The 22359-nt window shown below is 33.1% G+C and overlaps 3 protein-coding genes across 4 annotated transcripts; 1 reads left to right on the forward strand and 2 right to left on the reverse strand.

Annotated features, from left to right (window-relative positions):
• The first annotated feature begins 820 nt into the window (after positions 1–820).
• On the forward strand, positions 821–8459 carry LOC107759443 (uncharacterized). The gene is made up of 5 exons (XM_016577385.2): positions 821–1107; positions 1862–1938; positions 7059–7129; positions 7687–7801; positions 8101–8459. The coding sequence occupies exons 1-5, from the start codon at positions 954–956 to the stop codon at positions 8248–8250; spliced, it is 567 nt and encodes a 188-aa protein (XP_016432871.2). The 5' UTR covers positions 821–953; the 3' UTR covers positions 8251–8459.
• Positions 8460–8726: 267 nt separating this feature from the next.
• Positions 8727–14916, reverse strand: LOC107759445 (reticulon-like protein B8). Of its 2 annotated transcripts, XM_016577386.2 has the most exons (7): positions 14761–14883; positions 13468–13605; positions 13009–13205; positions 12741–12921; positions 12480–12621; positions 10504–10573; positions 8727–9178 (listed from the first exon to the last, which is right to left on the reverse strand). In XM_016577386.2, exons 2-7 carry the CDS (start codon positions 13560–13562, stop codon positions 9009–9011), a joined length of 855 nt encoding a protein of 284 aa, XP_016432872.1. In that variant the 5' UTR covers positions 13563–13605; positions 14761–14883; the 3' UTR covers positions 8727–9008. The 2 variants fall into 2 exon arrangements, with proteins under 2 accessions (XP_016432872.1, XP_016432873.1); XM_016577387.2 differs by lacking the exon at positions 13468–13605 and having other exon boundaries at positions 14761–14916.
• Positions 14917–17776: 2860 nt separating this feature from the next.
• Positions 17777–21255, reverse strand: LOC107759446 (polygalacturonase-like). The gene is made up of 4 exons (XM_016577388.2): positions 21076–21255; positions 20188–20499; positions 19184–19699; positions 17777–18531 (listed from the first exon to the last, which is right to left on the reverse strand). The coding sequence occupies exons 1-4, from the start codon at positions 21205–21207 to the stop codon at positions 18286–18288; spliced, it is 1206 nt and encodes a 401-aa protein (XP_016432874.2). The 5' UTR covers positions 21208–21255; the 3' UTR covers positions 17777–18285.
• Positions 21256–22359: the final 1104 nt, after the last annotated feature.

Here is a 22359-nt window from a genome sequence, read left to right on the forward strand (position 1 = left end):
TACCAAAGTTAAAGTGATGAATAAAATCACACAAACACTTTCGTATGACGATTGAAATCAAGACTACTTCTTTGAATTGAAAATTTCAAAGATGATCAAGCTTCCCGACTTAAATGTATATGTTAAGCCTTAAGGTTAAATTAGATATTTCTGAGATTCCTTTGCCTCCATTTCTTTATGACATCAAGAAAATTAGGCCACATTATAAAAAAAAAATTGTACGATAAAGTAATTTCAGTTATATACACTGACAGTTAAAAAACTTAATCTTGTACTATTAGTGCAACTTAACCAAGTATAGCAGGTTATTACTCTAATTCTGAAGTTACCATATCAGGTCTGATATAAAAGGTTGCTTGTTGTTGTATGTCAACTTAATCGGACATATAAAAATTTCACACTCCGTCAACATAGCGGGGCTAGCCTATTAGGTGTGGAGGTTCGGACCCAGTCACTTTTGTTAAAATATTGTATTTGTACTAGAAAATTCATTAAATATGTATAAAAATTTAATTGCGGACCCAATAACTAAGATGAGTTATGGGTTCCGTTGCAAATTCTGAACCCATAAATTTCAAATCCTGACTCTCTCCCTGCTCGTCAATGCATATAACTTCAACTAAAAAGGAAAAACCAAAAATAAGCAAATAGGGTTTAAGTGGGTTGTATTTACAAGTCTTAAATCGGTAAATGCCCATTTGCCAAAGTCACTATACCAAGAAAATTTCTTTCCAGTCTAGGGCTTTAAGTTCTCTCTTCTTCTTCTTTTGCGTTTTTTTGTCTTTTTGGAAATAATGAGGAAATGCCGAGGAATTGGAGGATGTTTCCTAAAGTCCAAACAGACCAAGAAAAGTCCATAATCTCAGACTCCTAACTATCTGTATTTTTGTTCTTTATTTTTATAGTTAGGAACCATTGTATACATATATGCTCAAGTTAGGCAAACTCTAAAAATGTCATATAATGCACCAGAAATGAGAAGAATTAGCTCTAAAAAAATGAGAGATATCAGAAAATACAAGAAATCTTTAGCTCCACGTCTAAGATGGACTCCACAACTTCATGAGCTCTTCATTCAATCTGTTGAAAGCCTTGGTGGAAGAAACAGTAAGTTTCTGAATAAAAGATTAAAATATATAGAAAGTAGCTATAACAAGAAAAGAAATTCTATGAAATTTGTGTAGTATTTAATTTCAATATTCATGGTTTTCTTTTCCCTAAGATAAAGAAAAAGTATCATTTGGTTGCCCTAAGATGCAGCCTAAGATCATGGATCTTTTCTTTTCCATTTTATTGTTCGTGGTTTATCTTTTTCCTCTTTCTGATTCATTCTTTTGGTGTTCTCTCCTGGGTTTTTGAAAAATCCGAAAAAAGATCCGGATTTGAATTTGATGAGTTAAACCTTTATGTTTAAACTCATTACACTTTTAAAGTTACTGGTCCAAATTTTAATGTCTTTTTCTGAAATTTTAGTGATTTTTCACATGTATATCGATATTCTCTGTTAAAATTACTAGGTTTGGTTGAACTCGTAGACTATATACTACATCCGCCACTAGTGGGTTGGGGGCTGATTAAATGGAGGCGAATTCAAGATATGAGTCGAGGTTTCATAATATAAAGTATGATCTTATTATACGTATACATCTTGAATTTTGTATATTGTGTAGGCACAGTTCGATCGGGCTGAAAATTGAACACGTAGAATTCGCCCTAGATTCGCATCTAGGGTTGAGACTACGTTAAGGCTTATGTAATTAATGATATATATTAATAGCTCGAGTTAATATGATCTACTAGAAGTATTTGAACTTTGATAAGAGGATAAAGGAATGATGATTGTTTCATTGTATTTTGACAGAAGCAACTCCAAAGAGAATTCTGCAGAAGATGGACATAAAGGGATTGAAGATTTCTCATGTTAAGAGCCATCTCCAGGTATTATTTTACTGCACATACTATCTAAATTATTAATTAACCTAGCTAGTTAATGTTCATCATCAATTCATCATATAGGTTACGAGTTCGAGTCATGGAAGCAGTTATTAATGATTGCATTATGTTAGGTTGTCTATATCACACTTATTGGGGCGGGCTCTTCTCCGGACCCTGTGTGAACTGGGATACCTTATGCAGCAGGCTGCACCCACTATCTAAATTATTAATTACTCTCTCCGGTACATAATAAGTGACTTTTTAGTTTTTGGCACACCCATTAAGAAAAATACAAACTCCTAGAGAAAAAAGATGTGTTTACTATATTATCCTTAATTAATTGTTACCTTGACACATTGAGATATGTAATTAAATAAGGGCAAATTTTGGAAAAATAAAATTAATTCCTTTCTTGATTATATAAAATGACACTTATTTTGGACCAAAATAAAAAGGGATCGGACAGAGTAATCTAGCTAGTTAATGTTTATGATCATATCCATATAATTCTTGGATAGAAAGTTTCCAGAACAATTTTTAACTTGGAAATTGAACTTCACCAGAAAAACAAAAAAGAAAATAAAATATATAATGAGTGAAAAGCTGTGTTTTTTTTTATAGCAGAATCATTTTTCCCTTGAAAATGATCAGTATGATCTCTAAACATTCTTCTTCTTCTTTTTTTCATCAAATAGATTAGGTCTTTTTATAAAAAATAGAATAGACGAGTTCTACGAAAGACTGGAATTGTGCTAAATCTAGGAAGTTTTCCTCTTAATTTCACTAGTTTTCTCTGATTATAGTGTAGTAAATAAGTTAAATCCTGTTTTAATAGAATTTCTAATTTAATTTCTTAAGACTCTTGGGGGCCTATTGTGGCACATGGAAAATGATACCTTAATTATTACTCCCTCTGATTCAATTGATATAGTATAGTTGCGTTTGAACATATACAAAATTAATATTTTTAAAATTTATTTTTTAAATATGTCAAAATATTTGTGCAGCTTTAAAAATGTATCTTAAAGATAAATGGAAAGTTTAAATTTTAAATTTGGAAAGCTATCAGTCGTTTTTGAACGGGCTAATTAAAAAGATAATACTACTCCCTTCATTCCACTTTAGTCGTTATGTTTACTAAAAATAGTTATTCCAATAAATACGTATAAATTTAAAAGATCATAAAAGAATTAATTATTTTGTTCAACTTCCACCTTATGTAGTTGTTCTAGAAAGTATATAAAAAGAGTTGATTACTTATCATTAAGTATGCATTTTCCAAAAACTATTGGTCAAATTTAAATGGATAGATAAAGAAACACCTAAATAAAGTTTCCTTATTTATTAAAAAGATTAATACGGTCAAAGATTAAAGAATTAATAAGAATAAATCAGTCAAATTATCTATATCTATATCTATACTATATTAAAAGCACGAAAGTCTTTAATGAAATGTCGTTCGCTTTTTTTACCCTTTGAAAATAGATTTTATATTGGACCAAATTGTCATTTAATTATTTTTCTAATATTTAGAACTTTAAAATCAATTAAAAATATGCTTACTAAATCTTTTCTTATTTGAACTATTATTTTGGAAGTCTAATATTTAGAACTTTAAAATTGATTAAATCTTAACCTTATATAAATCCTTTCCGTACATCAATCCTTCCGTTCTAACTTTTTTAATGTTTCGGCAGTTTCATTCATCCTTTGAGATTTAAAAGATATCAAATCATTGTGTTCTCAATTAGATAACTAAAATAGATATATTATAATATTATATTTTAGATAAGATTTCGTACCCTTAAATTTGTATTCTTAACTCAACAATTTTCTTTAGTTTCTATTTCTTAACTCAATAATTCTTTAGGATATGTATTGGTTAAAATTTTAATATTGTTGGGTACAAATTTTGTAGTAACTTATGCTAGATTTATGCGCGTATACGAGAATATTTTACTCTTTAAAAATGTATTACACATTAGATAAATTGTTTATTTAATTAGAATCTTAATATATAGAACTTTGAAGCTAACTAAAATTTTGAATATTAAGTATTTTCTGTGGTAACTCCTGACATTTAATCAAGAATTTAAAATAGAATAAGCTTTACTTATATAACTTTTCTTACTTGAATTGAAAAAGTAACTATAACCCTTAATCTAATTCATACGCAAAGAAGAAAACTGAAAATTGAAATTCAATCCACTATTATCAAGATATAATGATCTGAATTGATATCATTATGAAAAGTGCCTCGTGAATAAAATTGACCTCAACTTACTGATACCTCCAAAAATTTGTTGGTGAAATTGTTGATTGAAATAAATATACAAAGGCTGACATTGTTAAAGCAAGGATCTGGTCTTCGTTACGATGCTATTACAGGATATCATCCCGTAACTATCAGTTTGGTTTAGGCATTTCAAGTTTAATAAGGATACATCCAAGTTTTGTAAGAGAATTGAAGAATAAAAATCTATATCTATTTTAATAGCACAATTTACCGCAACTCGCTGATGTCGTTAATTATTGAACTATATGCATGGCGGTGGGTGCCATGGTGTATGTTATTCGCTGATGATATAGTTCTGATTGATGAGATGCGAGGCAGTGTTAACGAGATATTGGAGGTTTGGAGACGGACCACTGAGTCTAAAGGATTCAAGCTGAGCAGGACTAAGACTGAATATGTGGTGTTCAAGTTTAGCGGTGTGCCGGGTGAAGCCGACATGGACGTGAGGCTTGACTCTCAAGTCATCCCCAAGAAAGGGAGCTTCAAGTACCTGGGGTCGATTATTCAGGGGGATGGGGATATTGACGAGGATTTCACGCACTGTATAGGAGTGGGGTGGATGAAATAGAGGCTAGCGTCTAGTATCCTGTGTGACAGGAAGGTGCCTCCGGAACTTAAAGGAAAGTTCTATAGAGCGGTGGTTAGGTCGGCCATGATGTATGGGGCAGAGTGTTGGCCAGTCAAAAATTCTCATACCCAGAAGATGAAAGTTGTAGAGATGAGGATGCTGAGATGGATGTGCGGACACACTAAGGTAGATAAGATTAGGAATGAAGATATTCGGATAAAAATGGGCGTGGCTCCCATAGAAGACAAGATGCAGGAAGCTAGGCTTAGATGGTTCGGGCACGTGAAGAGGAGAAGCCTGGATGCACTGGTAAGGAGGTGTGAACGGCTGGCCTTGATGGGTATGAGAAGAGGTGGAGGGCGACCTAAGAAATATTGGGGAGAAGTGATCAGGCAGGACATGATGCGGATGCAGATTTCCGAGAACATGGCCCTTGATAGGAAGTTATAGAGGTCGAGCATTAGGGTTGTAGGTTAGGAGATATGAGGCTAGTATGATAGTGTTTTGTTTTAGGCTGCTGGTGGCTCCAGTTATGTCCTTAATACTTCATTAGAGTCGTAAGTTAGGCTGTAGTATGTTTAGTGACCCTTTGTGTACATATTATTCCCTTGCGTCTGTAGTACTGTGCCTTTGTTACTGCTTAGTGTTACTACTTTGCTCTCTATTTTCTGGTTATTGTGTTGCTGGTTTTATCTTTCTAGATTCCGTTGCTGTTACTGATACACTGTCTCTTTCCTTCTTGTGTCGAGGGTCTACCGGAAACAACCTCTCTACTCCTCTAGAGTAGGGGTAAGGTTTGCGTACACACTACCCTCCCCAGACCCCACTTGTGGGATCTCACTAGGTTGTTTGTTGTTGTTGTTGTTGTTATTGTTATTGTTGTATGCATGACGGTAGGAGAGTGTAAGTACTAGCTCATGACGTTTTTGACACGAATATAGATATATGTTAAAATTTACTAGAATTTTAATAAATATTAAATTTTGAACTCATAATTTTAAAAGTATAATAAATTCAATAATAATAACCTTAAGATTTCACCCATCAAATTAAAGTTCAGTATCATTTAGAGCATGTTTGGAAAGCCACCTAGGAATTCGATTTGGGTGTAATTACACAATTTGGCATGTTTGTCTCGTCAAGCAATTACTTGGTCAGCATGAAATTGGGTGTAATTGGAGAGGTGTAATTACACTCTTCAATACTCAAGAGGGAGGTGAGAATTGATGGTAATTACACTGTGTAATTATAAGGTTACTTTTAAATTTTTTTCCTTTTTATTTTTATTTTAATTTATTTTCTTTTATTTTCATTGTTTTAATTTATTTTTATTTTACTTTTACTTTTTAATTTCTTTTTAAATTTTAAAATATATTTTTTTGTACATTATTTATCTTTTATTTCTCTACCTTTACTTCTTATGATCTCATGCAATTGCTCGTATATTTTATTTCTTATTCATTTTATTTTTTTCATTTAGTGTAATTGCGTTATTATTTTAGTTTTTGAAACTACACCTCCCAATATTAGAAATAATGAGTCATTAACAAAATTGATATGACTCTTCGGTTACATGGGGATTTTCTAGATAAGTTTTGGTATCCTAAAACTATTATGGATTATGAGAGGTGGAATGTTTAAGGTGCTAACATTTGAACATTGAAGTTAGGATACATACATCTTATATGTAAGAATGCATAAACTTCAAATCTAAATTAGTAAAAAATTTGCGCATGATGTTTAAATGAAATAAATAACTAGCTAGGTTGGGCATGCAGCTAGATGTTAGTCCTAGAGTTATAAAATTGTGGAATAATAATTGATGAAAAACTCGAAATCCAAATTCTTGCAAACTGTTCTGAATATCCATATATACCCTTTTTTAATTAGCTCTATTTTTCTTTTCTATCTTTAATCATTCACAATATTAATTTATCTTAAAGGGCCTGGAAACTGACTAATAAATGTATAAATAAATAGTTAGTACTAAGTTAATTTGTTTGGTGTATGTGAACCTGTGGTTTTTTGTCAGGAATTTAGTTTGTTTCTTATGAATTTTGTATTGCTCAAAAGATATTACGTGTTATTAGAGTTATAGATCATAATTAATAGGAAAAACTACACAGTATAACCACTCAAAAAAGTAATAACAATAATATATATATATATATATATATATATATATATATATTTGGCTATTATTTTAATTATTGCCCATATATTGATTTTATCTTCATCCATTTGAATTTTTGAAATCAGATGTATAGAAACATGAAGGAGCACCCCAGCCTCCATGTTGTGATGCCAGATTTCAATTTGTCTTCGACACTGTAAGTCTTACTCTTACACATTTTTTTTAGCTTCAAAAGATAATTTTATTATTATTACTTATGCATCATATTACATAACGGAACTTTTCAGGATGTTTTAATTAGTTCCCCTCAAGTCTAATATACATAATAGGTCTAACATATACTTTATTTTAACTACTTCTGATAACAACACTTGCTTTGATTGAATAAACTACAATCACATTTCTCTATAATAACCATCCTTTCTAATAACACTTTATCATAACGGTTGATTTATGTGAAATATGTTATAATATATGTTTTCTGTAACAACACTTTATTATAATCGCAACGAGGTTGTTATAGAAAGGTTTAAGGAAAAATGACACTATATATATATACATTCTTTATGTTATATACAAAAATTATACAAATTTTATACACTTTTTCGGCTACAGAATTTAAATAGTTTTGGCGCGGGCTAAAAGTGAAAAAATTCCAAAGATTTAACTGTACTACTGTGTATCATCTATTACTGCTTACTAGTCACAGTTACATATACTAAAGACATTTAACCTTATCCGTACATCCTTCAGGCTTGTGTCTAAAAGATCGAGTAGAAAGCAGAATGAATCTGGAAGCCAATTCTGTTGCAAAGAAAGAAATTCATCTGAAAACAATGGTGAAAATATTCATTACAATGACTTCCAGGTAAAATGGTCTTCATAATTTGTGCTTTATTTTTGAAGTTAAGTTATATATATACACTACACTCCTAGTAAAATTGAACCGCCAATAGCAGATTAGTTATTATTTTTATCAGGTTACCTATTAATATTTATTATAGAACTTTACTTGTAATTAAATACTAATAAGTTACCTGATTTTTGTAATATTTTTTACACCATTATTACATAGAACTTATAAATTGAACTCTTTACTTTAGCCTGATCGAGAAAATGTGAATGTTATACATATTTAAAATTCTTTTTTCTTTTGGTGATTTACAGGAAGCAGAAGGAAGTATAAGTAGTGGAATGACAAAGGAGGAAGAACAATACTGTGAAAAGGAGATAAATTTTTGGCCTGTGGATAATCATAAATATTTTGACCCTACTATGGAAAACACTCACATTAACCTAGATTTATCTCTCTCTTAATTCCTTTTTTTTTTTCTATTGTTAATTATGTGAGTATAGAGTAGACCCCTAGCTAGTAGGCCATTCTTCTTATGCTTATGTACATTGTATTTGTGATAAGAATAATAGAACTATATATGCATATTTAGGTACCAATTAACTAGTTCTTGACCATGTGAACAAAGAGATTCTAGTGGATATAACTAAGATTCTCGTTATTTTTTAGTTTCTCATGTGGTGTGCGATATTCGCATTGGTTCCTGACTAATCTGAATTTGTACTGTGTAAGGTCCATTAAAAAGTGAAGCGCTCCCTACCAATAATTTTTTATTTCCATAGCTCGAACACGACATATCTGATTAAGGGTGGAGAGATCATATCCATCCATCACAATTCTTGATATAATTTGATTTTCATTACTTGTGATGGAATGTCTCTCTTTGCTCCAATTACACCTGCATACTAATATCAAAGAAAGTCACTAGGAGGAAACGAAGGAGACATCAACATTGGACATAATATTACTCCTATAATACTTGGACAAACGTGTGACTTTTTTGGTTACAATACACACATGTAGGTTCTTCAAAAGAGTACCATTTAAACTTTCTGCAGAAACTCAATTTATTTTCAAACAACATTTACATAAGGTGAGCAAAGGTCCAATACACTTCTTTCTTTTGATCGACTAAAGTTGTCACGAATAATGAGTTTCGTATTCTGAGCATACAAGTTGGCATTCTACTAGATCGATCGATTACATTTACTAAGGTTATGATCTAGTCAAGCTTCTTTCCCCTGAAGTTGCCTCTTGGTATTTTGTTGAGGACACCAGAATCCAGCTTCTTGTAATGGCCTCGTAGCTGTTCGAGGGCATTATAGACAAAACCATCAACTTCATCTTCATATCTTTCATATAGCACTGGAAGCGTGTGGGCAGCAATGAAACCTTATACACAAGTCAAAATTCAAAAGTAGAGTCAAGACGACAACGTCCTTTCATATTTGCAACAAAATAAGCATATCAAACGCGACTAATATACAATCACCGGAATAGACCAAAACCAGTTCCTTCACTTTTGACTGAAAGTAGGTTAAACACATCCAATATTTTGGAAATGCAACTTCAACTGTACAAGGCGATACAAACTAGTTGGGATTAGGTTATAATCATGTTAGTACGATCATTTTAGGTTCTAAGTTTTCTACGAGTCTTTTAATCCTATCATAGATTTATATGGAAGTAGAAAGAATTTAAAACTTCTAGTACTATTTCTTTTTTATTGTCGGACTGAGATGAGCTTAAAATGGAGTAACATGGTCGGTTTGGATTCATCTAGCCAAACCTAACTTGCTTGGGATTGAGTCTTGCAGTAGTTGTCATAATTTCAACCGTGCGAGTACGATTATACGACTAATCACTACAAATAGAACTACTTTAAAACTTATGATCTTGTTTGTGTTAGACTAACACAGACATTCAAAAGTCAGCCAATAAAGTTAGTCAATAACAACAACAAAAAACCCTGTGAAATCCTACATGTGGGGTCTGGGGAGCATAGTGTGTACGCAGTCCTTATCCCTACATAGAGAAAGTAGAGAGGCTGTTTCCGGTAGACAATAAAGTTAGTCAAAGGACTCATTTCTACTTTTTGGAATTTATATGTGCTAGATAATAACTATAAGGTAATATCATAGGACACCGCTAAATGCATCTAGAAGTGATTCTGTTGATACTCGCGGGTCAAGATGGGTTAGGTCAATAAATTGGTCATTGCTCAACCCAGCCCAAAGTGTACTTGGGCTAAGATGGGTTGGGTCAAGATGGGCTAAACAATGGGTCATAGCCCAACCCGCCCAACTTGATCCATGTTTTAGAACCATGTTCATCTTGCATAAACAAAGCCTTTTACCTTTTATACATAAATACTATTAGTATTTTGAGAATCAAAATATATTTTCTTAAATAACAAATTAGTATTTAAAATGTGTAAGTTGAAAAATATTTTGCGGGTTCAGAATGAGCTATAAAAAATAATGAGTTAACTTGGGCTCAACCTATTTAGACCCATGAGCTAAAATATTGTAGCCCAACCCATTAATCTCTGGGCGGGTTGGATGAGTTTGGGCTCAAATTGACATCCCTAATACTCATACATTAGACAGCTTTATATCGGTGGAAAATGAAAAAAAAATCCTGTTTGATACTCAAAGGCATAAACAATACTACATGAGGATTAAAATTGTTATCATTGAAAATAAGAGATCTCTTACCAATATATAGAACAGTCAAGAAGTTGCACCAGCTTCCTATGATACCAGCAGCCCACAAGCTCACTACAACCTAGGACAACTCCGAAGACATTAGCTTCAAAGTCAGCAGCAGTATTTTACAGTAATAGAAATCTCAAGCTACAAGATTCAGTGATTAATTAGATCGTTAGCATAAATTCTTTTTACGTTTGCAAGTTTGACATCATAGGGAGGAGAGAAGATGTCAATATAGAAGAATCCTGTAACCGAAAACAAGGGGAAAAAGATGGGATATGACAAGAAAGGAAATGAATACAGAAAAGATAGGGCGGGTTAGGTAACGGCCTTTTGGGAGGGGGAGGTGTCGGGTTGAATGTCAAAAGGCTGCAACAAAATTGAGCGACCAGAGCAACTTCAACAATTTACATGCAGCAAGTTTAATAGACATTCCATATTAGTTAATCTGCTTTTCCTTTTTGGTTAATTCTCTATCCCAGAGTTGCTATTTTCTCATCACATATGGATCTTATTCAACAATGTCAGAAGAGGTCGTGAAAATAAGTTAGCAAGCAAAGAATATTTAACAAACAAAGACAGAAGCCTTGGCATCTCATAATTGAGCTGAAAAGGGAAAATTAATCAAATAAAACAATAACAGATAGAGCACCTTGCACTGCATTAACAAACAATATATGTACAGTACTATTATTTTCCGGAGGCCACTGATCAAATGGACAAGGAGACCTGAAAATGCTTGAGCAAAAGCAAAACTAACAGAGTAAGTGGGGGAATGATTACTTCCGTAAGCAACTTTTACCATCCTTCTCGAGGAAGAAACATGTGCACAGAATATATGGAAGAGAGTATTGCTAACTGCTTCCATTTTGAGGTTGTTTAGAGGGGCCAAAATGGATGTTATAAATATTATGCCGCATTTGAGAGTTGAGAAAAGTAAAAGGCCTTCTTAACCCCAAGGCTTTGGTCTAGTGGTACGAGCACAGAGAGTGAAACGTGGGTTAGGCGCACATCACGGGTTTGAACTCTGGTATTTAAGTTGCGAAGGGTAGAGGGGCAAAAAGAAAAGTAATAGACCTTCTTCGAAAACTTCCGTCAATAATTTGCTAAGTTTCTCAGACACGGGTGCGGGTGTCCGACACGGGTGTGGATCTAGAGGTCGGATCTTTCAAGATGTAAATTTTAAGATTCGGGGATACGGATCCTAATACGGATACGGGTGCGGGGATCCGGCTAAAAATAATTTTAAAAAATAAAAATCTCTCTAATTTATGAGAAATTTTGTGGCATACTTACATATAGCTTGTAAAGTGTGAATTTCCTTTTTATTCTCAAGTTGTAGATAAGTAAAAGATTGATTTCCTAGATAAGATATGCTATTTCTTCAAATTTACCCTAGTTTTAGTTCTGATTTCGGTAATCAAATTGTATCTCATCTCGAATTTTTTTGTCCGTCGTGGTCAAAGTACCCAAAATTGTTTGACCAGATCCGGTACGGATCCCATACCCACACCCATACTAGTGTCGTGTCGACACGGGTGCGGCACCTAAACTGCCATGTCGGAGCAACTTAGATAATTTGTAACCTTTATAGTAATTAATTGTCAAATGCCAGTCTCACCTCCCGTGACACAGGGGGCTCCACCACACCTTAATATAACTATAAGAATCTTTTCTCATAATTCTTACTTGTATAAAAATTGTCTTCACTCCACAGTATTTTCTAATGGTACCACAAACCTATGAAGCAAAACCTTACTTAGTCACCCTTCTGATGCCTTGTGAGCCATGATTTGATACAGTTAAAGCAAACAAAATATTCTTAAAAAAAAAATGAAAGAGGCCTCATAATTCAAATCAAGCACTTGATACTTTGTAACGGAAATTCTTGAAATTGAAATACGGAAGCATCATCTTATTCTAAGCTTATCCGTTTCAAAATAATTGAGCATAGAGATAATGATTAGTGATATCTAACATACCAGTAAGAATTGTTTCAGATCACCCCCGCATGCAATATCTTGAAGGAAGCCCAAACCATGGTTTATTTCAGCGCCTATTGCCGTGGCAATATTGATGAAGAGGTCATTAGGTAAGACAAGACGAGGAACCTTAGAATGCGACCTGTTGCCATAGAATTTAACTTCCATTAACTTGATTCAAGAATGCCAAACTAAATGACAAATGAAAACAAGAAAAGAATGACGTTGCTTCAGAACGCAAAGGATAGGTTATATTACTACCTGTTTATTACCCCAGAAGCATTTTTCCAAAGAAACTGAGCGACCATACCAATGCTCAGAGCAAAGCATAAAAGTGAGAGAAAATTGTAGTTAAGCCACTCAAATAGCACCCAGATGGCTGTAGCACTGACTAAAACACCGGCCGAGATTTTCTTGTTTCTCCACAACAGCACATCAGCAGCTACAAATTCACCGACTCGAATTGAGTATTGCTATAGTATACAGACATTATGAGATAAAAAGGCAAGAATGTAGAAAAGTACCGTACATTTGCCTCCACCCAAACAATGGTGTATTGGTTTCTGACGTCCAAATAGCCTATTGAATTGAGTACTAACAGAGCTAGCACCTTCCTCTTGAAAGAATGATGCAGATTTATGTTTCGGCCCACCATCAGAAAGAGATTCCACAATGTTGTTCAAAAGATTCTCAGCTGTTATTCCCTCCGGCATTGTTTCTTTCTTTCTTTTTGGACACATAAGAAACTAAGTCAGTCATCAGAGGAACAACATAAGATGCAAAGTCATTATGGATAGCTGCAAAATACTGCTAAAACTTAACCAAAGAAAATAAGAGTTTTTGGTAAGTAATATCTCAAAGTAGAAGAATATTGGACAAACACACAAATCATTGTAAATTAGCATTACCAATAAAAAGGGATCTCAGAAGAAATAATGAAGCAGGGGAAAACTCTGATTGAATTAGAATATAATATCTAAAATCTTACCTCTCATCAATATGGCTCACAATATGAAAGACCGCCGCAACCCGGCAAGAAGGTGAAGACGTTTGCACAAAACAAAAGCGTACACTCACACACATAAAGCATGGAGAGAAGCCTCTAACTCACCAGAGAAACACAAGTCTTCCAAGGATGCGACGAGTCACACAAGATTAATTCCAAAGCATGACACAAGTAAATCTATTGATTGTACAAAATCACGCAACTAATCACATTCCAAAAGCATTCAACAATCAGTATTTATTGCTGAACTTAGATAGCATGAATTCTTATTTTCTTTGGTAAATTTTACTCCTCCATCTCAAGTAAGAATGGGGATTCTAAAATGGTACTAATATAGATAACAATAGAACCAACGACCCCATATGTACACTTCTAAGTTATCAACAGACACCAAGATAAGAATACAAGAAAAGCCAGGAACTAGTCACAAACCATTTTGATAAGGAGTTAATTACAAACCATAAAGAACAACAGAATCTCATTTCAGAAACTAAAAAGAAACAAACTTTCATCAAAGAACCAAAATCCATAGGACCCCAAGAAAATGTAAAAATAGTGTAAAGAGGAAAATCTTTCTGACCAAGTTTATGCATTACCAATTAAAACAACAACAACAAATCCAGTGTAATCCCACAAGTGGGGTCTGGGAGAGTAGTGTGTACCAGACCTTACCACTACCTTGTGAAAGTAGAGAGTTTGTTTCCAAAAGACCCTCGACTCAAAAAGTTTATGCATAACCAAAAAGCTCAAATCTTTGTAGGAGAGAAACGGATAATCGTACACAAAACATGAACTTGAACTAGAAGATTTGTTTAGCCAAAGGGTTCATCATTTAAGTTCAAATAATATTTCTGAAGAGTATACAAATACAAACTAATCAAAGAATCATTAAATTATCCCTCAATCCCAATTTAGTTATAGTCAAGTATATGGATCTATAATTTTGCTGTATCCAGCACTCTTCATAGTTCAACTACTATTTAACAGAGAATAGTAATATTCTTCAAAACTTAACTTATCTTACATAATTCTCTAACTAATCCTTGTTTTCTATATAAAGTATCTTCCTCTCGAGTTTTAAACATCATTAATAATAATTATTTACTGGAAAGTTAAGATTTTTCAAATAAATTTGATGATATAATGATACCCTTTTCTTTTCTTGGTACCTATATGCACAAAATTGTAACAGTACAAACTAATCATAGCAATGGAACACCAAAAAGAAAAAAACACAAAAAAAGGGAAGATACTGAGGTGATGGAAGGGACTAACCAGATTGAAGAATGAACCCAACAACTCAAACTAGAGAAACTCAGCAGAAAATTCCTTTTTCCTTTTGATCAAGAAGATAATTCTGTTTTTTGGATTTTTGGTTTGTCCACTGTCTTCACCCCATCCACCCCACCACGTGTTTTATTTTATCCCGTCAGTCCTAATTTAAATTAAAATTTCCATTTTTAGTCTGACAAAAAAAAATATCTTCATATATTTAGGAAAAAAGTAATTTTAAAGTTTTCAATGTCTTCGTAAAATTTATTTTAAAATTGAAGGGGAGCTTTGGGGCAACGGTAAAGTTATTTTGGTGTGACATATAAGTTACGGATTTGAGCCGTAAAACTAGTCACTAATGTTTGCATTGTTAAAATAGCACGGACTAGCCAGTTTTCGGACTGATCATTGAAAAATAGCCGGCGTTTGTCAAGTCATTGAAAAATAGCCACTATTTTGCTGCAACACAGACCGGTCTACCATAATATACTGGAGTTCGGTGCACTTGTGTATGAACTTCCACCATATTATGCTAGACCGATATACTTTGCTGCACTACTAGAAATTCAGTAAAAACCGACCAAAGTTGGTCGGTAATGGTCAATAACCGACCAAAACGCGACCATTTATGTGTGGACGGTATTTTAGGGGTCGGAAAGGAATACCGACCAAAGTTGGTCAGAAATTACCGACCAACTTTGGTCGGTCAATTAATTCAAAAAAAAAATATTGCAAAAAAAAAAATCGACCAAAGTTGATCGGTATTTTAATTATGTAATCAAAAGATTTACCATCTGGGAATCGAACCAGGGTCTGAACTGTGGCAGGATACTATTCTACCACTAGACCATTGGTGCATTTTGTTTTAAGACGGTCTTTTATTTGATTTATACTCTTTAATTGTATTTTCGCACGAAAATAACCGACCAAAGTTGGTCGGTTTTTTTATATTAATTTTTATTTATTTTAATTGAAAAACCGACCAAAGTTGATCGGTTTCTTGAAAAATAAATTTCGCGGGACTCAAAAATAGTTTCCCGTATTTTGCGCCAAAGAAAACCGACCAAAGTTGGTCGGTTTCGTAAAAAAAAATTAAAAAAAAAATATTTTGAAAAACCGACCAACTTTGGTCGATTTTTTGACCGACCAAAGTTGGTCGATCGACCTTGGTCGGTTTTTGCCGAATTTCTAGTAGTGGTGGCTCCAGTATAATATACTGGAATTCTAGTATGTTATGCCGGAGTATTTTTCAGATTTTGAACAGTGTTTTCGTTCAAATTTATCTTTACATGAAAAATGGTAAAATTTCGATGACTTTTGAAGTTGTGGCTATTTTTGAATGACCACTTGTAAATTTGACTATTTTTGTATTTCTCCCGGCCTTAGGTTAGACTATGCACCGGGTTGCCACTTCTTTTCTTAATAAAATAATTTTATGGTAGTAGTAATATTTAAATATTATTTTAGACTATAAATTTTAAAATTATATATTTTATATTAAATATAAAGTAAATATTATCACATAAATTAGGACCAAAAAGTAAATGTTAGAGTAGGAAGCGGGGAGGGTGTGGGTGTGGGGGTGGGGGGGAGTGTTTGATTGTTTGTTGGGGATTGGAGAATATGAACTAATTGTGTGTTAGCGTTTGCATTGGAAACATAACCAAATAAGAGAAACGTGAGAAAGGTAAACAAATATTAAAAGCTTGCATACGTGGACTGAATATACAGTCAGAATCAAATTGCCATTTGTATTTAATAGCACTAACTACCCCTCCTTAATTCTCGTTCTTGGCACATTTATTCTCATTGATATTCTAAACCATTTTTTTTTTTTTGGAGTTTATAAATTTTTTAAAATTTTGAGAATTTGAGATTGATTTTTTATATTTAAATTGTAACTTTATTTTCCAAAATATAGCTCAACGAAAATTATTGCAAAAACTCAAAAATTGAATTTGTAAACTCAAAAACTCCAAATTTTCAAACAATAACACCAAACTTTGCATTGTCCACTACCAATGTACTCTTTTCGCTATCATTTAGTTGTCATGTCTGACAACTCAGAGAGTTAAACTATATTGAACTTTAATCAATATTATGATATAATATAATAAATAGGGGTAGTGTTTTTCGTATAGTTTTCAAACATTTATATTTTAATTTTTAAATATTAAGATAATCTAATTCAATTTAATTTTTAAAAATTAGTCAAATTGACTATCAAGTAGCTAAACGCGACAAAAGGGAATGGAGGAAGTAGGACTAGAGTAGTAGAGTATTATTTTTGTGAAGTTGAAAAAAAGATATTCGGGTGTCCTAGCCATGATTTCACTTAATGTTTTTCAGTTTCTATAAACTAAAGAACTTTTTTCTCTATAACATTATAGTTGAAAAAGTTTTCCGAAATTTTTTTCTGTCTCTGCAAAAATTAAAAGATTTTCAAAAAAAAAAAAAACATATTTCACGTACTTATGAAACAAACGAATATAAAACACACGTTTGGTAACTTGTAAAATATAAAGATCTTAATCAACGAATTTAATAAATTTCTTCACAATATATGATGACTATATATTGTCATACTTTCGCTAATAAACGCAAATTCACCAAAACCAATGACAATCTTCTTCCTTTTATTTTGTCTAATAATTTATCACATTCTGAAAATCAGAACGAATATTTCACAAAAGGACAGAAAGTTCTTATCATACTGTTCAAGTGAGAATCATGTGGATATATTATTGATAGACTTTGGAAGAAACATCAAATCTAATTTAGCCACGATTTTATCTTCTTCTTTTTCTTTAAAAAAAATGGGGCGTGAAAGATTACTCTTTACCCTTAATTAGAGATTTCGGCTTTAAATTATAAGAATAGAAAACTTTTTAGTAGGAAACAATCTTCTCCTATTAGCTTATCCAAATTTAAATTAGTCGGACACCTTCGGAATTCGGATACCATATGATTAAATAAAAAGAATGTCCAAAAATCAAACATAATCCAATCAATGCATATCTGATAAAATCTCATACTATAAAGGTGATTTATTTTTCTAATTCAAGTGTACAGCTTGGTAATTTCTCAACACTGTACAATTTCCTCGGTCTACATCTTACCTAACAGACAACTCCAATACTACTAGCTAAGGAAAATCCCAAATGATATGGGGACAAATTTCTGGGAGCTTTATATCAAAGCTCAAGAAGACTGAATTACTCTTACCTTTAATAAAAGGTTTTGGGCTCGAGTTCTATGAATAAAAAAAAAAAATTATTAGTAGGGAGCGTTTTTTCTTTTAATGGGTCTCACTCTAGACGATCCGGATTAAGCGGGATCCCAATAATGGAAGAAAAAAAAAGACTGAATTAAAAAAAAAAAAAAAAAAAAAAATACACAAAAAACTTCAACTGATGCTTGCGTCAGAGTAGACTGCCAACATTATATCCCTTTGGGGTGTGACTCTTACCATAACCTTGCGTTCACATATTTTGTGCATCGGACGGTCTTTTTTACGCATAAAGAACTTCAAGAAGACTCTGCAGAACTAGTGCAGACTGGTGGATTCTGCTTGCCTACAAAACTTGGGTCAACATTCTGGCAACTAGACTTGGCTGGCCCTTCATTTCCCTTATAGGTTATGTCAATATCTCCAACTTCTACACCTTCACATGGCACACCTTTACTGCAGTTAATTTGTATAGCATCTTGAGTTCTTGATGTTCCTCGTATGTTCTTGAAACTCACTTTGCTAATCTTCACTTGTGATGGCAACTGCAAATTAAATCAATTAAAATATAAGGTGCATTTAACTAACAGTGACGTACGCAAGATTTCATGTAAAGGACATCAATCTATTGTCACAATTCCAAGTTGTAATTAAGTTTTGGTCTGACGTACGTCCAGTTGATTTCAAGGTTTTTCTTGTTCTAATATATATTTAATTTCAAACAGTGTCAGTCTATTATATAGTACTATATAAGAAAAATCTTATGCGAAATGGGTGGGGTGATCAAGGGCGGATTTAGGGGGTGGAAGTTGCCGAAAAATTACACACTATATATAAGTTAAAATCTATTTTTTATATCTATATATTATGTTTTGAATTCCATTAATATAACCAAAAGCATAACTTAGTGGCCATGTGGGTCCAAAATCTTTTTGAGGTCATTGGTTCAATTCCACTAACTACAATCTCATTAAATTTTTAATTCTTTTTCTTTTTTGAACCCCCTTAGTAAAAATCCTGCCTCCGCCACGAGGATGACCCCCCACCACCACCACCACAAAAGGGTGTCTCGGCTACTGATATTTTTTATAGTTATTGACTATGCTTATGTGTAAAGTATAGTCGATCATAACTCCGAGTAATAAGGAGGAAGATTGCGTTAGGCTGAAATAGCGTAGTTAAAGATAAGGTACTTACATCTTTCTTGCACTGATTATAAGGGCAATAGAGTTGATCAATGACAACAGGATTGCTAACATTTTGCACAATAATATCCTCATAGTGCAAATCTCTAACAACACCATTATGTGAAGCTGGCCATGTCTTCACCCTTACACCATTGTCAGTGTCAATAAATGTGCAATTTTGCACAAAAACTCCAACCACAGGCAATTCCCCTGGAGTTTTTCCTAGGCTACCAACACTAATTCCATGGCCAGGTCCACATGTCACATTTGTTATGTACATTTGTTGAACTCCATCACCAATTGATATGCAATCATCTCCTGTGCCAATTTGTGAATTTGTGATGTTTACACCTCTTGATCTTGCAACATGGATACCATCTGTGTTTAGGCTTTGTGCTGGAGGTTTTATGTTAACTCCAATGAAGGTTAAGTTCTTGCACCCTAACACATTAATATGGAATAATTTGCTGTCCAATGAAGTTATGTCTCTGATTATGGAATTTGTCAGAAAGTTGAAGCTCAAATTCTGCACACCCAAAAAAAGAAAAATTGATGAAAGATGGACTCGGTTGAAAAGTCTAAACTTAAATTCATAAACTCAGGCTTTCAAGTGTATTTGGTATGACGGAAGTCAAATCGATTTTCAGAAAACATGACAAATAGTTTCTCTATAAATTGCTTTCTGGTCTTGTTTGGTCGATGAGTTAGAAATATTTTTCGACAATATTTATAAATGATTAAGCGTAATATTAACAAATCTGATGAGTATATTGCTGATAAAAAATATTAATAATAATAAAAATAATAATATTTAGCTAGACATTAGTTGGAGGAAATAAATAATATGAAATTAAAAGTTAAGATAGTTGAAAGAAAAATGACTTCCGCTCAAAGTAAGAAAAGTCATTTTACCACCAAAAAAATGACTTTTTCTTAAAAAATACGTATATTTTTCAAATAATGATTTCTGTCATATAAAACAGGCCGAGAAAAGGTTGACAGAATATGACTTACATTCAGAAGTTTACCGCAACTTTCTGAATTTTTACAGTCATTTTGTGCCCAACCTTGTTCTCCTTGGCCATCAAAAATTCCACCACCAGATAGTGTGAAATGATCAATATGATTAATAGTTAACCATTCCATATCTTTCTTGAGTTGGCTTGGATTTGGAGGAGCTTTCAAAGTGGCTTGAATTTGAAGTTCTATAGGGGCTTTGCAATTACCTTCTAGCCTCACTTGATTCATCAAATATATGCCTTTTGGGATCACAACTTTACTTGGGATTTTTGAATTGCATGCCTCCTTAAATGCACTTAATAGAGCCTATAATTGTTTTACACACCACCAAAAAAAAATGAAACGTAAATGAGTAATTAGTAGCTTTGACCACATGCAACCAAGAATAGTAAAGTTTAACGTACTATATTCCATGCTATGTTGTTCGGACACTCCAAAAATACTCCATACATATATTGGATCCTCAAAAATGCACTACTTTTGAAGGATTCGACACGCACCCAACGCCATTCTGAAGAGTACAAAAAGGGCAGCCCGATGCACAAGGCATCCCGCGTTCACGCAGGGTCCAGGGAAGAGCCACACCCGAAGGAATGTGGTGTAGACAGCCACTCTCATGCAAGCATTAGTGGCTTCTTCCATGACTCGAATTTGTGGCTTATAGGTCACACAGAGACATTTTGAAGAGTACGAGCAACGTAAATGTTACTAGCAAAAAACAATGTCGTAGCGAATTTAAACCGGGCGATTCACTATTTCTAGCTCGGATATATAATGAGCACATCCTAATGATTCTAAATTCTGAATTCACCGTTGAAACTACATATATCCACCAGCTGTATTATTTGAGATAAATGGATAGAGGTAAAATGGTTGATTTACCTTGCTAATATCTTCATTGCTATCAGGCTTTGCACCAAATTTAGTCACATCAAAAACTGCAGGTTGAGATTCTCCTGTGTACACTAGAAATACAAGTGCAAATGCAAATGGTAATTTGAAGTTCAAATACATCTTGTTTATTATAAGATCTTTCTTCTGTTTCTATAAATATCTTTTGGATAATTTATTGTGTTTTAAAAGGTAACTGATTGTTTGACGCTTTTTATAGTGTCATAAAGAAGAATTTGACACCATTAAAATTTTCAAACCAGCTTTTATGTCAACCATTTGTTTGAGATAATTGGTTTAAATTTAGTGGTTTATCTTATTTCTTTTTTGTTCTTCTCTTAATACATTTTCTTTTTGTCTTACAGTGAAGAGCCTAATTAAAGACCACTAAAGCAATTTGCCATTGACCTTAAAAATCTCAAAAATATGGTAAATATAGTTGAAACTTTAGTAATCTAGTGCTTATGGTTGGGGAATTAGATCAAGACTCTCTTGTTTTATTGGCCAAACCCGTAAGCGACCCATTAAAGTTGGCTCCACATTTTATTTTGACACTTCTAACTCATTTTCTCATGTGCCACTTAAACACAAAACGCTGACCAGTCAAAAATACGAAGAGTGTGTAATTCACACCCGGCTTATGTGGCAAACAACAAATTAAACGATGACATGTGGCATTTGTTCCCAAATAATTTATAATATATTCTGAGAGAAAAAAAGAAACTATCTTTTCAATTACCCCCACCTATGTCTTCTTCTCTGCTCACCCAATCCTCTGATTCTATCATATTCCCACAACTACCAGCACTTTCACCACTAAAATCTTCACTGGCTTCAATAGGAAATCTTCTATCACTGGCTTCAAGTTGTCATTTCACTTAGATAATTTCTCTCATTTCTCGAATTTGTTTTTTGTGTTCTAATTTGACTATCATTTTTTATTTAGTTGATTCAGTGCAATATAGAGAAAACTGATCTTTTACATATTTGCATCAAGAAACCAGAGATGATACTCCTGCATAACTAATAAATTTAACGAGTTTTGATTGAAAAGAGAAATCAATTTGACATTATGGGATTTTGTAACGTAAATTTGTGCCCTCAATGTTCTTGGATATCATAAATAGAGGTTACACAGACTTGCTCATTTTTTATGTAATGATGGGGAATAGATTTACAAGGTGTAACACTCCGAAAAAATTCGAAGAGTTTTAAGACCATTAAGGAGATTGGCGGGTGCTAATTATATTAATTTGGGTATGAACAAGACTGATA

The sequence above is a fragment of the Nicotiana tabacum genome, chromosome 21 (assembly GCF_000715075.1).
Source record: "Nicotiana tabacum cultivar K326 chromosome 21, ASM71507v2, whole genome shotgun sequence".
Taxonomy (NCBI): Eukaryota; Viridiplantae; Streptophyta; class Magnoliopsida; order Solanales; family Solanaceae; genus Nicotiana; species Nicotiana tabacum.

What these genes read in the sequence shown, in the direction of transcription:
- LOC107759443 (XM_016577385.2), top strand. Translation starts at nt 954, where the DNA reads ATGTCATATAATGCACCAGAAATGAGAAGAATTAGCTCTAAAAAAATG. An exon ending in ATGTTAAGAGCCATCTCCAG is followed by an intron (nt 1,939 to 7,058) that starts GTATTATTTTAC and finishes TTTTGAAATCAG; the next exon opens with ATGTATAGAAACATGAAGGA. An exon ending in TTCATTACAATGACTTCCAG is followed by an intron (nt 7,802 to 8,100) that starts GTAAAATGGTCT and finishes GGTGATTTACAG; the next exon opens with GAAGCAGAAGGAAGTATAAG.
- LOC107759445 (XM_016577386.2), bottom strand. Translation starts at nt 13,562, where the DNA reads ATGTGTGTGAGTGTACGCTTTTGTTTTGTGCAAACGTCTTCACCTTCT. An exon ending in GCTTCTGGGGTAATAAACAG is followed by an intron (nt 12,622 to 12,740) that starts GTAGTAATATAA and finishes CTATGGCAACAG; the next exon opens with GTCGCATTCTAAGGTTCCTC. An exon ending in CTTGACTGTTCTATATATTG is followed by an intron (nt 9,179 to 10,503) that starts GTAAGAGATCTC and finishes CTTGTGTATAAG; the next exon opens with GTTTCATTGCTGCCCACACG.
- LOC107759446 (XM_016577388.2), bottom strand. Translation starts at nt 21,207, where the DNA reads ATGTATTTGAACTTCAAATTACCATTTGCATTTGCACTTGTATTTCTA. An exon ending in GCAATGAAGATATTAGCAAG is followed by an intron (nt 20,500 to 21,075) that starts GTAAATCAACCA and finishes AAACAATTATAG; the next exon opens with GCTCTATTAAGTGCATTTAA. An exon ending in ATAATCAGTGCAAGAAAGAT is followed by an intron (nt 18,532 to 19,183) that starts GTAAGTACCTTA and finishes TTTAATTTGCAG; the next exon opens with TTGCCATCACAAGTGAAGAT.